The sequence below is a fragment of the Zosterops lateralis genome, assembly GCF_965231275.1.
Source record: "Zosterops lateralis genome assembly, chromosome: 20".
Taxonomy (NCBI): domain Eukaryota; kingdom Metazoa; phylum Chordata; class Aves; order Passeriformes; family Zosteropidae; genus Zosterops; species Zosterops lateralis.
In genome coordinates this window covers 7,410,946-7,426,240 of record NC_139780.1, presented here as the reverse complement: position 1 = coordinate 7,426,240, position 15,295 = coordinate 7,410,946, and the positions used below count along the sequence as shown (strand labels likewise).

The 15,295-nt window shown below is 51.1% G+C and overlaps 2 protein-coding genes across 5 annotated transcripts in view; one reads left to right on the top strand and one right to left on the bottom strand.

Annotated features, from left to right (window-relative positions):
• Window positions 1–8,551, top strand: part of CRB2 (crumbs cell polarity complex component 2) — a gene marked incomplete at its 5' end in the record, with an annotated part of 55,408 nt that extends 46,857 nt beyond the window's left edge. For 2 of the 3 annotated variants that reach the window (XM_083875629.1, XM_083875627.1), the window contains 5 exons: window positions 463–628; window positions 1,047–1,914; window positions 2,720–2,836; window positions 3,268–3,394; window positions 5,224–6,365. In XM_083875629.1, the coding sequence (XP_083731755.1) occupies window positions 463–628; window positions 1,047–1,914; window positions 2,720–2,836; window positions 3,268–3,394; window positions 5,224–5,451 (1,506 nt within the window). In that variant the 3' untranslated portion in view covers window positions 5,452–6,365. Of the gene's footprint in view, window positions 1–462; window positions 629–1,046; window positions 1,915–2,719; window positions 2,837–3,267; window positions 3,395–5,223 lie in introns of all 3 variants that reach the window. The other variant, XM_083875628.1, reaches the window with a different exon arrangement.
• A 230-nt stretch (window positions 8,552–8,781) lies between these two features.
• DENND1A (DENN domain containing 1A) overlaps window positions 8,782–15,295 on the bottom strand; it is a 150,091-nt gene continuing 143,577 nt past the window's right edge. For both annotated transcript variants that reach the window (XM_083875634.1, XM_083875632.1), the window contains 2 exons: window positions 13,803–14,058; window positions 8,782–12,943 (listed from right to left, as the gene is read on the bottom strand). In XM_083875634.1, the coding sequence (XP_083731760.1) occupies window positions 11,657–12,943; window positions 13,803–14,058 (1,543 nt within the window). In that variant the 3' untranslated portion in view covers window positions 8,782–11,656. The remainder of the gene's footprint in view (window positions 12,944–13,802; window positions 14,059–15,295) is intronic.

The following is a 15,295-nucleotide window of genomic DNA, read 5'->3' as shown; positions in this document are numbered from 1 at the left end:
GGAGCTGTCTCCATGTGCCCTTGGATCAGAGCCTGGCTCTTCTCTGTGCCGCACCCAGTGATGGGGAAGCCATACTCCCTAATCTTGCCCTTTTTGCTTATGGTGCTCTGAAGTATTGTCACACCTGTGGTGTTTGGAGTGTCCTTCTGGTGACAGAACTTTGTCAGCTTCTTGGGAGCATCGCAGTTTGTTTCATCTGATCCTCACCTGTGCTTTTGTGCCTTGTTCTTTGCCAAATTGCTGGAGTTCCTGTTGGTCAGTTCTGTGCACAGTGGGGAGTAGGGGCTCAGGAATTTCTTGTACAGAGACCCTTGTGCTTCCCTCACTGCTCTTGAGTCCCTGTTCTATTTCCCTCTCCTGATTCAAATGCTGCTTGTGCTCATCTTCATCCTCACAACTCTACCAAACTCAGACCTCAAGATGAATTGCTCTGCCCCTAAATTCCCGTGTTTTGTTTTTCAGTCTGAGCCATGTCAGAATGGTGGCAGATGCATTGTCACTTGGAATGATTTCCATTGCAGCTGTCCAGCAAATTTCACTGGGAAATTTTGTGAAGAGAAAGTCTGGTGTGAAAGTGACCCATGTCCTGAAGCCACCACCTGCATAGATGTTGTGGCAGGATATGTGTGTAAGTTCTGTTCTCCTGCTTGTGTGTGGGTAAAATCCCCCCCATTGTCTGTCTATAATCAATATTCCTGCAACAGTCTGTGCTGTTGAAACAATACAGACACAGGCTGCAAGAAGGACACAGAGTGGTGCCCAGGTACACACTGCTGCGGGCAGCACGGGCTCTCTGGGCTTGTCTCGGGTGCAACAGAGCACAGCTGAGGAGTAAAAATTGCTGCCTAAGAGCTGGATATTGTTACAGGAGGTGCAGTTGTAAACAGGAAGAGCTTTAAGGCTGCCAGCAGCTCGCTTGTAATCCTGCTCACACTAAGCTTAGGGGCTCTTAGGGAGAGAACCTGCCAGGGGTGTGCTATTGGTCTGGCTCAAACAGGACACCAACTGTCTTTGAAATCCCTTGTGCTCTCCCCCTTTATTTATAGGTCTGGCTAATGCAACATTTAATAGTTATGCTGCCCTAGAATTTACCGCCAACACATCAGTGACCAGAACTCTGAGCAGCCTCCACGTGGACTTCAGAACCAGAGATGAAGATGCTGTTTTGCTTCGGGCTGTGGAAGAGGTGGATTCCCTGCAGGTAGCCATTAAGAATTCCTCCCTGCTTGTTGACATCAGGAGTGGGAACAGCATCGAGGGTGTCAGCTTCCTGAGCCCGCAGCCCATCACAGATGGGGCCTGGCACAGCGTGTCTGTGTCCATGGAGGAGCCGGCCGCGCTCTCCTCGCGGTGGCTGCTCCGCCTAGACGGCTCAGTGAATGTGACCCTGCAGGGCAGCGCCGGCAGCTTGGACTTCCTTAAGAACAATGCACTGGTCATTCTGGCCGAGAATTTCACTGGCTGCCTGGGCCGGGTGCAGATCGGGGGAATCTTCCTGCCCTTCCCGGCCCACGGGCCGTACCCGCAGCCCGAGCAGTTCCAGCGGGCCAGGCCGGGCAGTGTCCAGCTGGGCTGCTCCGGGGCCGACGTGTGCGCCTCCAGCCCCTGCCTCAACGCCGGCACCTGCCAGGACCTGTTCAACTCCTTCCACTGTGCCTGTAGCGTGGGCTGGGCCGGGCAGCGCTGCGAGACCAACATTGACGACTGCCAGCCCAGTCCCTGTGTCCACGGAGACTGCGTGGACGCCGTGGCAGATTTCCAGTGCGACTGCTTCCGGGGCTTCATCGGCAAGAGGTGCGACATCAATGTGGACGACTGCGTGCGGCACCAGTGCCTGAACGGAGCCACCTGTGTCGATGGCGTTTACGGGTACTCCTGCAAGTGCCCCCCTCAGTACTCCGGACCTCGCTGCGAGTAAGTGCTGGGCACAGCGGCCTCCAGATAAACTGGACTTTTTACTTTGGGACGCTTTGGGAAAATTTTTCATTGCAAGCATCTCTTTAGGTAAAGAACCTAAGTTCTGCTGGGACTTGGAAGGTGCTGTCCAGGTCCAGACTCTCACTGACAGGGGCTCAGCCTCATACAGGATAAGGATCCTTCCTTTTGATGGGGGTTATCCTCGTGCTACATTTCAGACCTGTTTGAAGGGCACATACTCTGGCCTGTTATTTCCCTCTAGCACTCCCCAAGAAGTCCATCTTCTCTGTGACTTGATTCCCCTCTGCCATATTCCTATGCTGATTTAAAATGAAGCCTTTTGTGCCAGTTCAAATGGAACATTTGACTCCTCAAATGGAGTCAAATACTGACATGGCTGCATTTCAGTTATCTGATCTATCCAGGATGATTTTCCCATTGATCCTGCTGCATTCTGGTGCAGAGTTTCTTGGTACTGGCATTATCCTTCCTGGGGCCTTGCTGTTCTGTTCCAGCACTGCCCTGTCCCTGCCTATATTTTCATTGCAAGAACAGGCCTGTCTGAGAGAAGTCTGAGTACTCATAGAGCTCCTGCCTGTTCCCCAGGCATGATCCAAGGAATACTCTGATGTTACAGATGATTTCTGAGACTATTCCCTTTTTCACTTGTGTCAAACTCCTTCCTAGAAATACTGATCACTGTGTTTATGACTCTTGCCAGCTCCATTTCCCCTGAGCCCCAGAACACTCTGCCCTCTCCCAACAGCTGAGTGCTCTAAAGGCTGTCCCTTGTTCTCCCCAGGTGGCCGTTCCCCCCTCAGCAGTGTGGCAAGAACTTCACCTGCCTGAATGGTGGCAGGTGCATCACCGAGAGCTGGGGAGCCAACTGCTCCTGCAGGCCTGGCTTCACTGGAAGGAAGTAAGTGCTGCTTTGGGATCCAGGGCTGATCTCAGTGGGTGGCAGAGCAGGGCCACTGCTTCACCCGCCTCCATGTCCTTGTGCCAGTCACACAGCTGCTCCTGATGGGAACACAAGCTGTTGTTTGAAGCAGAGGGAGGCTTCAAATCATGCAGCTGCCAACACTAGTTTTTGCAGCAAGAACTGCTTCCAAGTTTTTTCAAGCACACTACCTGTGCTGGAGACCTGTGCTGGCCTCAGTCCCATAGGAAACACAACAGGAGGGTTGGTGTGAACAGAGGAGAATTTCATGTTGTTTGACTCTAGAGAAAGCACCTGGAGAAGCTGCAATGGGCGCTTTTCAAACAAAAGAGGCTTTTTTATACTGGATGATCTTGTGTTCTATGGCACAAGAATATATATGACAATTCTAATCCACTCTTCCTTTCCAGCTGTCAAATCAATATCAACGAGTGTGAGCCAAACCCGTGCCAGAACGGGGGCACGTGCCAGGACTCGGAGAACAGATACGAGTGTGTGTGCAGCGCCAGCTTCACCGGCGAGCGCTGCGACATCAACGTAAGCTCTGCCCCGGGCCCTGCCTGGCCCTCTGGGCTCTGCTGGGGCTCTCCCTGCTCCCCTCCTGCCTAAAGCACAGTTGGGGAATGCTGAAATTTTTTTTTCTTTGCAGTGCTGCTGCGTATTAGTCTTCAGCATATAAACAACTGCAGCAAATGCTCCTCAGTATCTGCATCTGCTGCCATATGGCTTTTGGGGCTGTCTCTGCACATTTCCATAGATTTCACAACTCTTTAGACAGTAATCCAACTCCTCCAGTTAACCCAGGTTTCCGGAGAATGGAATTTCATTTGGTGTTTTATCTTGGATAAGAGTTACTAAACACCTTCCCTCTCCAAAGATCATCTGAATAGAAATGGATGTTTGGAGAAGGGCAGTTGGATAAAGTCAGGCCAAGAGTGGTTCAGCTGAGTCCTGTCCCTGAGCTGCTGCTGCTCCAGCTGAGCTGTCCCCGTGTGCATGATCCAGGTGTTTAGGGTGGGGCTGGGATGCTTCCTGGGGGGAGGTGGGATCCATACCTCTGCTTTCACTGGGAAGCTGTTGCATGGACAGGCAGCTCATTGGGTAACCTGGGAATGTACTAACCCATCCTGCATGGAAAAGGCTGTGTTCCAGGCAGGGTTTGCTGCTGTTGCTGTTACCCAGGCCTCTAATGCACGTGCCAAGGTCACCCTGACATTTCCAGTTTGCATGCACAGACTCCTTCAGGCATCTCTATCTCCTCTGTCCCAGGACACTTCTTGTGGATTTCTTGTATTCATTTTCATCACCCTCCCCTCGCTTTTCTTCACTCTTTCCTTCCCCTGTGCAGCCAGGCCCCTGGTTGGGCAGGGAGGGGCTGGTGGATGGTGCTGGGTGGCAGCAGGGGCAGCTGGAGCTCAGCTGGGCTCCCTTTGCTCTCCCCTCCCACAGCAGCAGCTCCAGGGGCTGCCCCGCTGGGCCCTCGTGGTGCTGGACTAACCTGCAGGGTCTGGAACTAACCCCGCACGGCGCTCAGGGAATCCTCCTGGACTGCAGGCATTTACAAAGGGCAGAAGAGCTTCCACATCCCCTGGGAATGTTCCTTCTTTGCTCTGTGACATGAACACTCTGAATGGCATCCAAAAGCTGTAAATAGTCCAGCTTGAATTATTTTAGTTTTAGCTGTAAGGTGGCCGACATCATTGTTAGCAATAAGAAATATCTCATTTTTAAGCTTATTGTCATTTTAAAGCTTTGTTTCATGATAGAAAAGTCCACAGTTGTTTTAGTTATGTTGTTGTCTTCCATGGCATCCTTGATTCCACCAGAATCTAAGGAATTCTCATTTCTCTCCTCAGTACTTGGGCTTTTTATCATCTCTATCTCCCATCCATGCCCTGACCTCTTCAACATCTTCCCCTTCCTACTGCAAGTTCTGCAATTCTGTTTCACAGCTTAACAGCTTAATCAATTCTCTGCTTTGCCATTACAGGCATCATTAAACTTTTTCTTAGTATCATTCCCCTGCTTGGGGAATTTTTTTTTGAGTTACTGAAAATTCACATTACTTTGCATTAACTTTAAAGGGTTTTTTTCTTGTTGGGTTTTGGGTTTTTTTCAACATTGGTTACAACTTTGCCAGTGCCACCTATGTAATTTTAGTCTGATATTGATAAGAAGGCACCTTTAAAGACTCCCACTGTAGATGCTAAGTAAACTGGCATTTACATCTTAAGGAGTTTTCTTGCTGGGAAGAAGTGCTTTTTTTGCTTTTCTAGGAACCTTTTTCCCTCTGACCATTTTGGTCAGTTATTGCAGTTACTGTAACCACTGGAGTTTCATTGTTTCTCCATTAATTTCTTTTACAGAAAGGGACTCCAGGTGCTCTCTTCCCCTCCCCACTAATTGAAGTAGCTGTCCCTGTAGCCTGTGGCTCTGTGCTGCTCCTCAGTATTGGGCTCCTATTCCTGGTTCTCACGGCAAGGAAGAGGCGGCAGTCGGAGGGGACCTACAGCCCGAGCCAGCAGGAGGTGGCCGGAGCTCGGCTGGAGATGGACAGTGTCCTAAAGGTGCCGCCCGAGGAGCGCCTGATCTAGGCCCTGCCCAGGCCCTGGAGCTCTTCCAGCACTGGCAGCAGCAGCTCCACCCCAGCCCAGCTCCCCTCAGACCTGCTCATGGAGACGAGGACATCACGCCCAGGCAGTGCTGCCCCAGCCGGGCCCGGCACTGCTGCACCCCAGGGGCTCCAAGGGAGCCTCTGCCCTCCCTCCTGCCCTGGACTCATCTCAGCAGCAGCTGCAGTGCCTCTGGCTCCAGGCTCCTCCCAGGCAGGAGAGGCGCATTCAATCTGCTTTCCAAGGCAGGGTGACCCCAGGCACCTGTGCAGGTTCAGCCCCCTGAGTCCCACTCAGGAGCTGGGGAAGGTCGTGGCTGGTTTGTATATTCTGCTCTGGTTTTGTCAACAGCTGAAAAACATTCAAACTCAGCTCAGGTGTGTGAGGTTTTCCAAGTCTTCAACAGCAACAGCAGCTGTGACCTCCCTGTGGCAGCCCTGTGTTACAGGGAATTGTCAGGAATGATCAAAATCCTTGTATAAATCATGTTGATGACATGGTGCTGTTAGACATTCCCATGGGTACCATGCAGGGAAGGGGCAGGCAAGACTCCAGGGGTTTGGGCGTGCTGGAGCTGCCAGATGCTGGACTTTAGGTGTGCATGGAGGGGAGTAGGGAGCAGGAAAAGGGTCACCAGCCTCCTGTGCATTCCCTGGGCTCTGTGGGACAGGGGACAGGGAAGGGGAAACTCCTGCCCTGCACCGCTGTAAGCACAGCACAGCTGAGGGAGGCCCTGGGGGCTGAGGGGTGTGAAATGCAGCCGCCTCCCGCTGGAAGCTCTGAGTAACTCCCTGTTCTACCACAGCAGCGAGTGTGGGCACACCTCAGCCACTCCTCGGTGGTGGGAGCAGTCGGGGCTGCGGGGGCTGCCCTGCTCCTGGCAGTGGTTGTAGCCACGGCGATTGCCATGAAGAGGAGGAGAGCGACTCAGGGAACGTACAGCCCGAGCCGGCAGGAGAAGGACGGGGCCCGCGTGGAAATGTGGAACGTCATCAAGATGCCCCCGACGGAGCGGCTGATCTGAGCCCGGAGTGAGGCCGGAGCCGCTGCAGGAGCTGCCCGGGGGCCGTGGGCTGGGTCAGCTCTGCACGGCCGAGCCCGAGAGCCTGAGCTGCTGCACGGCCTCAGGCACCGCCCGCCGCCACTGCCCCGGCAGCTGCTCACTGCAGCTCATCCCACCAGGCATTCCTGTCAAACTGCTCCGGCTGCGCTGCGGAGGGAAAACCTCCCTGCTGAGGGCCAGGGGAGGAGGGCAGGGAGCAGGGGCTGTGGCACAGGGGGACACAGAACCGGACCGAAGATGGGGTTGTGTCACAGCCAGAGCCAGCTGGGCCCTGCTCCTGCAGGCAACAGAAAAACCACCCTGAGGCACGTCCAATGAATGGGAATTAAACCACTGTATTCAGAAATCGTGAAAAACAAGGCTTTTTCAAAAAGATACGTGCCTGTGGCTCCTCTGCAAGGCTAAGGCAGGTGAGCGAGTGGCGGGAAATCTTTCCTAGAGCTGCTGCTGCCCTCCCAGCCGGGCCAGAGCTGGCATGGCAGGAAGCACCACTGGGCTGTGCTGGACATGGCTGTTGGAGCATTCCCTGAGACCAGCCCAAACCACAGGAATATTTTAAGTGCCTTTCTGATCCTGAGGTGCCAGTTACAGTTTAACCTTTGTTAAAGGAAGATGTTTCCATGCTGTTTGATCCAGCTCTGCCACTCCCCAAGCAGGGGCTTGGAGCTGCCCATGGAACTGACCCTTGTGAGAGCCAGGGGCAGAGCTCAGGGGGTACTTGTGGGGTGAGGAGGGGAGAAGAGTTCTTCAAGTGACCTCTCTGGAGTGAAAGGTTTGGGCTTGTTGGTACAGATGAGTGGAATTTAGTTAACCAAACCTTTAACCCAAACCAGGGTTGGTGTAAGTGACACACAGCATCTGCTTTCCACTGCACTAAAAAGGAGTTTGATTTTGTGGCTTCACTTCTGTGTTACTGTTTTAGCTGTTGAATGTACTGTTTCTTCTTTAGCGTAATGTGGCAGAAGCTGTGGAAGGAAATGCAGCACAGCAGGCCAGGTAAGGTCAAAGGTCATTAGTGTTTCAGGATAATCACTACAACTATCAATGAGGAATATTTTAGAACAGTGTCTGCTTTTTAATCTCCAAAATAGTATTAAAAATCAGGATGGGAACCTGCCCACTGTAGCTAATTGCCACAAGAAAATGCTGTTTATTCTGGTCTGCTTTCTGGATTTATTTTTTATCTACTGTAGCTGTAAATGTTTCTGTAATTCCAAGCAAAGGGAGGGGCATGGAACTACTGCTCACATGTGTCCGTTTAAGAACAAGTGTGTCTGTGTAAGAACAGGCAGCTGCTGACAGAAGAGTGGAAATTTTAGAAAACAAGAAAACAAAGAAGTGGGAGACAATATTTTGTCTTTAAGCTCACTTTCCCTCTAGTAGTGGAGAAGAATGGAAGGTGTGATGGCAGCTGGCTGTCTGGGCAGCAGTTGGAGCTGGCAGTGACAGAGATGCCCTGGCTGCAGGTGGGAGCCTGTGGCTGCTTTCCTCTGGTTACCAGCAGTGACTGCTGGCACTGTTCCTGCACTGGTTTGCTCTGGGCATTTTCCAGCTGCTCTTTGGGGAGGTCCAGCACACCCTGGAACAGAGGCAGTGGCAGTACCTGCTCCCCTTGTGCCAGTGGGGCTTTGGGAGCAGGTGAGTGGGGTTTTCCCATGGCTCTGTGCATAGGAGGCTCCAGGGCAGCAGAGCTGTGCCAGGACAGTGAGGGAAGGGCAGTGGGGGCTCCTGGCAGGAGTCTTGGGGGACCCTGTGCTGCCAGGCAAAGCTGCTGTGGTTTCCTGCAGGCCAGGGGGTGCAATCACTCCCTGGGGGCTCAGGGGCTCTGCCACCTCCACCCCAGGGCAGATCCTGTTCTGCTTTTTCATTCCACTCCACATTTGGTGTTTACACAGTACAGAAATAAGGCAGCAGAGAATCTAGAAGAGCCCCTGTTCCTCCAGCCCACAGGGTGCTGAACACAGACCGTGTTCCCAGAGCTTCTGCAATTCCCTGGAAGGTACAAATCCCTGGAGCCCCCGGCAGGTCCGGCCATGCAGCTCCTTAGGGCTGCATTCCAAGCACCCAAAGCCAGTATTAGCAAAGGTGTTAAAATACTCTTGTCAGTGTCTTGAGCATTTCTACCAAATAATTTATGAAAGGTGTTTTGTTTTTTTTCAATAATGAACTTAACTTTCTTTTGATATTTAATTTTTGAATATATTTTTTCACAAAACTGGACTTGCTGTAGTTAATTATCATGATCTTGATTTCTTTTTTAATTGTAAATTTTATAATTTGTAAATAATTAGAATGTCCTTCAAAAGAAATTTACAATAAAACTTGGTTAAAAACAGACCCGGTTGTTGACTTGTGACTATTTTTCCCCGAAGAACACCTTGCTGTCTGGATGGCTGATCACGGTGTGTGCCACACCCCCTGCGCAGCTGCAAACCTTGATGGCTCTTCACAGTCAAAGGCTTCATTTTGTGATGATTTGTTCCAGCCCAGAGCCCTGAGCACAGGCCAAGGTGCAGAGCTTTGCCCAGCAGCAGGACAGAGCTGCTGCACACCCAGGGAGGGAGCTGGGGAAACCTCTGCTCTCTGTTCAGCTCTCTGAGCTGCATTTTACCATTAATCCCGGACTTTATGGGCAATAAAGAGATTGAAACGTGGGAAAAAGAGACTCTGTGTCTAGTGAGTGCCCTGTCCTGTGGAGTGAACTGGACGCCTCCACCCAGAGTAAACAAGATACAGAACTGATTTCACCTCCTGTGCAGCAGCAGATGCATCACAAACTTTGAAGAGGTTTTTCTTGTTTGTTTGTTTGTTTTAAACTCATTTCTCATGGCAGGAAGCAGCTGCAAATAAGCAAAGCAGTACCAAACACAGGGCAAGTACAGGAACATGGACAAAGGCAAGTATAGTCACTGCTGAGTGAGACCAGGAACACTTTTTATACTGGATTAATAAAAACATCCAAATTCCTTCTTAGCACTGAACCAGAGCTGGTTCACACAAGCAAACTGTTTCCACTTGGCACTATCAGGAGTGAATCATGTTAGGCATTCCTGAGTCTAAATAAGACAAAAAAAAAAAAAAAAATCCCTAAATGCTGTCCTAGGGATAGTTCAATTCCTATGTTACAGGAAACTCCTAGAAAAAGCTCCTGCTTACAAATCTTGCTCCAAAAGTGAGGAAAGTCACAAATTCCTTGTCCTCCAGGATCTCAGAGGTGCTAAATAAAGAGCAGAGTAAATAAATGGGTGTTAATGCTCTTCAGTGCCCCAAAACTGACTTAGCAAATCATCCATAACGTGGGCAAAATAACCAGATATGGAAGTGAACTTCAATGGGACAGAATTTCCTGAGTGGTTTAAAGCATCTGTGATGGGCTCCTCAGTGTCTGATCACTGTGTGACATTACTGAGTTTAAGAAGTTGTCCAGTGCTCATTCACTTCCACCATAACCCAGAAAGTTTTATCATCCAGCTCATAGCAAAGGAGCTCTGAAGTGCCAGATTGAATTATATATAACATTCTTATTCTGAACTCTATCAAATAAAATGGAACTGGTATCTTATACTTTAAATATTTTACTATTCAATACTAAACCCATCTGTCTTTCAACACAAAAAGAAAATACAAATCCAAGTGAATGGCTTGTCAGAGGAACAGCACTGTACAGAAACAGAATATTCCTGGAATACTGTCGTCTTCCCAAAACTGGCAGCATTTCAGATATTATTTTTTCTTTTGTACTGCCCAGACTCGAACACAGAGACAGCCATTCCCATTCCCCAGAGTAAGAAAACTTCCAAGATAACATGAATAAAATAGATACATTGGAAATCAGATAAAGCTTTACAACAATTTCCCCGTATGTCCAAGATGATTTCCTTTATCAAAGGCTCGATGGTGATGTGATTCCCTCAGCAAGAGTGACAGGTTTTACACCAGAGTGTGCCCAGATACAAAACAAACCAAAAAAGCACCACTGAAGTGAAACAGAAATGATCAGAGACAGCAGCTTTCCTGGGAGGTGCTGAGGCTGGTGTGAAATGTCTGGAGAACACAGAGGGGGCTCAGAACACCCAGCTGAGCGTCCCCTGTGCGGGGCCAGCCCGAGGCTCCAGCGAGGCCACAGAGCCCAGATCCCCCTCCTGGACACTCCTGCCCTCGGCCCCTCAGCACATCGGCCCTCACCTGCACTCAGGAGCTGGGAACGTTGATACCCCAAGTTTTTTCTCTTTTTTGTTTGTAATAATCAAGTAAGATATTGTTACATTCCATTCATATACTGAAATTTATAATATTGATAGATAATATTAAGATACACATATATAAGAACTAGGATACTCTTTATGGCCTCTATTTTCTGATGTATTTAACAAAACAAAGTAAAAAAAAAAAAAAAAGGAAAAAAAAAAAGAAAACAATTGCTGGTGTTTCCAGTTTCCCAACAGAGATGCAGGACCAATCCCTGAGCAGCTGCTCTGTGCTGTGGTTTCCAGGCTTGTGACAGCTCTGCCCTGGCTGTTGGTGTTCAGGGCTGGGGGGATTCAGAAGTGCCACCAAAGTCCATCTGACAGCACAGCCCTGGGAGTGGCTGGGGTTCAGCCAGCACAAACAGGGACTGATCATCAGTCCAGTGCAGCCCACAAGTCAGGTTTGCTGCTTTTTGCATGTGGAAACAAAATTTTGTATCTCTGTGTGTAATGCCAGAAAAACTAAGGCCCATTCCCAGAGGCAGGAATGAACCCCAGCAGAGCAGGCTGTGTCACGCTCCAGGTGTGCCAAGGACTGAAAATACAGGGAGGGAGGAACTTGTGCATGGGTAGTGCTGCCCAAAAAGCTGTGTATGGAAATCCCAACCCACCTCCCCTCACGCTTTGGTCAGTGCAGGAATCCCAGGGTTTGGTGGCAGGGAGTGAGGGAGCAGTGTCAGGGACTGGGACAGTGGGGGACTCTGACCTGTGGGCAAAAAACTCTCATGTTCAGTTGCAGCTCAGCAATGGTCCTGCAGCGGTCCTGGCTCAGCCTTCCTTAAAAGAAATGCTTGGTTTATGCTGGCTCAAAAAAACCAAAAAATCCCTCGTCACTTCCCGTGTCACTTCCAAAAGGACACCAAGGCCATGGGGCATGTCACTCAAACGTTTCCCATCGCTTTCTGAGCTGCTCCACCTTATCTGGTGTGGGTGACACATCCTGCTTGGTCTTTTTTAACAGATCTTCAAATGGATCTTTTGTCTCCTCAGATTTTGAGGACAGTAACACTGACTCCAAGCCCTTGGCGGGCCTGGCAGGGACCAGAGGGGGTTCACTGGCCAGAAGAGCCAGGGCTTGCTTGGGATCTACCTTTGTGCTGAGCTGGCCCACCTGTAACGTTCGGGGTTTGGAGGGAGCACCCAGACATGGTGGCTGGAGGGAGCTGGTGGGAGAAGGGCTGTGGCTCTGCAGGAGCAAGGAGCCAGCTGCTGGCACAGCTGGAGCCTGGCTGAACAGGTTTGGCATGGACAGTGTGGCCATGTGATGCTGAGGTCTCTGTGCTGGGTAGAAGGTGGCAGTGGGGGCGATGAAGCTGGAGCTGTATGCGTGACCTAAGGAGGGGGTGAAGGAGCCCCTCGGGGGTCTGACCAGGGACACGGGCAGAGCTCCTGGCAGTGTCTGGGTGAAGGGATTGGGGGAGGGCTGTAGAAAAGGAGGTGGAGCTGGGGCAGGGTAGCCCAGGGGCTGGGCAAAGGGAGCAGCTGGAGCAGGCACAAAGTCACTCGGCAGGGCGCCGAAGGCGGGCGCAGGAGCAGAGCCTGGCGGGGCCCGGCCCGGCCAGCCCGCGGTTCTCAGCGGGTCCAGCAGGCTCAGCAGGAGCTCGCTCTCCTTTCCGGCCCCTTCCGTCTTCACCCTGACGGGCTGCAGCAGCTCAGCACTGCTGGCAGCACCGCCCAGCAGCTGCGAGGGGTGGCAGGAGGGACTGACAGACTGCTGCACTTCGGGCTCTAAGGACACACGGCCAGCCCCAAAGGGCTCCGGGATAAGATCTGACACCAGGTGGCTGCGCCCATGAGGGGTGAGGATTTCTGCTGACCCGGCTGCAGCCTGGTGCTTGGGAGCCCTGGGTGCTGGTGGTGGTGGCACGATCCCCAGTTCTGGAGTCTTTCTTCCCTGTGGCCTAGGAATGGTGATGTTCCCTTGAATGGCAGGATTGGATTCATCCTTTTCTGCAGGAGCCAGACCACTGTCTCTGCTCTGGGGTCTCCTGGTGATGGGGGGCATGTTACCCAGGGCAGCCAAGGGTCTCTCGGGTGAGCTTTGGGAATATTTGGTGGGAATTGCCATATCATCATGCCCCATACTCCACAGCTTGTTGTAAGGGTGGGACAGCTTCATGCTTGGCACAATCCTGCTCCTCTCGGACACACCAAGATCCATTCTCTGCAAGAGAGCAGAACAAACATGAACTCTCAGTGATGTTCTCACAACACAGGGCAGGAAGTGAGTTCAGGCTGCTGTGAGGGAAGAGGATCCATCCCCAGGCTGCCAGCAGTGCAGAGGGACAACAGTGTGTGGCCAGGAAGGACAGACAGGGACCAGCCAGGACTCTGCAGCTCCAATTCCAGCTCTGCCTCCACAGGGTTGTTCAGCTGGGACATGTTGTGCATCTGTCACAGCCCAGTAAGGAGCACACACCTGTGTCCAAGGCACAGAAGCTGAGAAGCCTTAATTGCTGCATGAAATAACCTGACAAATGAAATATCTGAATGTAACACTAAAATCAGTATTATTATAAGGTAGAAATGACATTTGCTTCTTTAATGTCAGATAAAGACCTTGGAGACTGCTTTAGTTCAACACTTTCTGAGTCATTTTCCTTCACAAACAATCCTGTTTCTTCAGAGGGGGATTGTTCAAATGATGCTTAAACCAAAATAACCAGATTAAAAGAAAAAAAAACTTTGGAAGGGACCTGAAAATTGCAAACTATTCATTCTTACTGCTGACCATAAACTTCAAAGATAACTGTGTGACAGCCACTGGCCAAACAGATTCTGAGGAACAGGGCAAATATCCTCTCCTTCAGAAGCAAAAGCTTCAGAGGAAACAGTTACTTATAACTGAGTCCCATTTAAGCCATTTCTTGATTCAGAAATTAATTTTGAAACACATAAGCAAATCCCTGGAAAAGAGATCATGCTGCTGCTGCTGATTATTATTATTCGGATCAACTCAATAATATGAAAAAGTTCCTCGGAGTGAGCTGTGTGCCACCCCCAGGGCACAGGAAGCCCCTGACCTGGTATTCAAAGGAGCAGCGCTGCTCTGCCTCCTCCTTGGGTGTCCGCAGGTCCTCCAGGCTCTTGGCCTGGCTCAGGGGCTGGGGCTGGCTGTCCACTTCCAGGCTGGGGAAGATGTCCTCCAGCAGGTTGACTTCTGAGGCCTTGCTGGAGAGCAGAGGGCTCGGGGGCAGCGGCTCTCTCGCCTTCTCCGGGCTGCCCACGTCCTCTCCATCGGCACTGTCTGACTCCTTCAGGGCCCGGTATGGCTGGGGCCTGCCACAGAACCAAAAATCACACTGTAAATCACCAGATTTCCAATGCTTTGTTTTGAACACAATTTCCTAAGGAGCTGGATGAGTTACAAAGAGCTCTCCAGTGGCAAATACAGAGAGCCCCCCCCCGTGCAGAGCAGGGTGTGAGCAGTGCCCGAGGGCAGGGGGACATGCAGAGGGGACCTGGCAGCCCAGGGCGCTCAGAAGGACAAGAGCTGGGAAGTGCTCAGAGGAAAGCTGTGGTCATGCAGGCCCAGCCAGGCTGAGGAGGAAGCTCTTGGAGCAGGGATAATGGGACACCAGCTCCCCATGCTGACTGTCTCTGCACCCCATGTTTTCAGGCTCTGACTCTTTGGGCTTCGAGCTAACTCAGCACACAACATAACTCAGTGTTTTCCTGCAATAATTGGGAACATTGTGCAGGTTCCAATGATTTCATTCGTGTCATCTTATCAAGAAACACCATAATCCATTATGGAGACACCTCCTTTACGTTACCAGCCAAGGCTGAGTTAGCAGGATGCTTCTCTTACACATACCTCAGCAAAAAACAGAACCAGCACATTTGCATTTTGGTGTGTGTATAGAGAACAGCAGCACAATGTGCATCCAATTAATAACAATGAGTGCCACACACGGCTGTGGGGATTGGCACGTGACTGGCAGCCAGTTGTATGTGGCATTTAAACAAGCTTTCAATTAAAAGAAAATATTTGTGAGACCTGCAAAAACACATCCTATGGAAGAACCCTCCTCCCCTTTCCATATTTTGTCATAATGCACCTCTATCATGCAAATTGGAGAGCCCAGCTTGCTTCCCTCCCCAGCACACACAGGGCAGGGACACTGCAGGTACAGGACACACAGTGACAGCACACGGTCTCAGGGCAGGGAGCTCACAAACCTCCTGTCTTCAGTCTCAAATCACTCTGGCTCACACTGCAACCCCAAAGGGATATTCTGCAAACAAAACTGGTCTCCTCCACCCCAAACACGAGTGAGGGAACATTTTCTGGCCCTTTCCTACTGATCCTCCCCATCCCACCTGCCCACAGTCCAATCTCAGCCTCCAAACCTGTGTCTGCAGCACACAATGGATTTTAGCAACTGCAGACCTCTCTGTGCCCCTGGCAGCCTCTTTCTCCAGCCTGGTCTGACCCAGCTGTGGGTGCCAAGCTCCAGCTGCTCAGCTCTGACGGGCATCATCCACCTCCCAGCTCCTGAACTACCTGCATGTG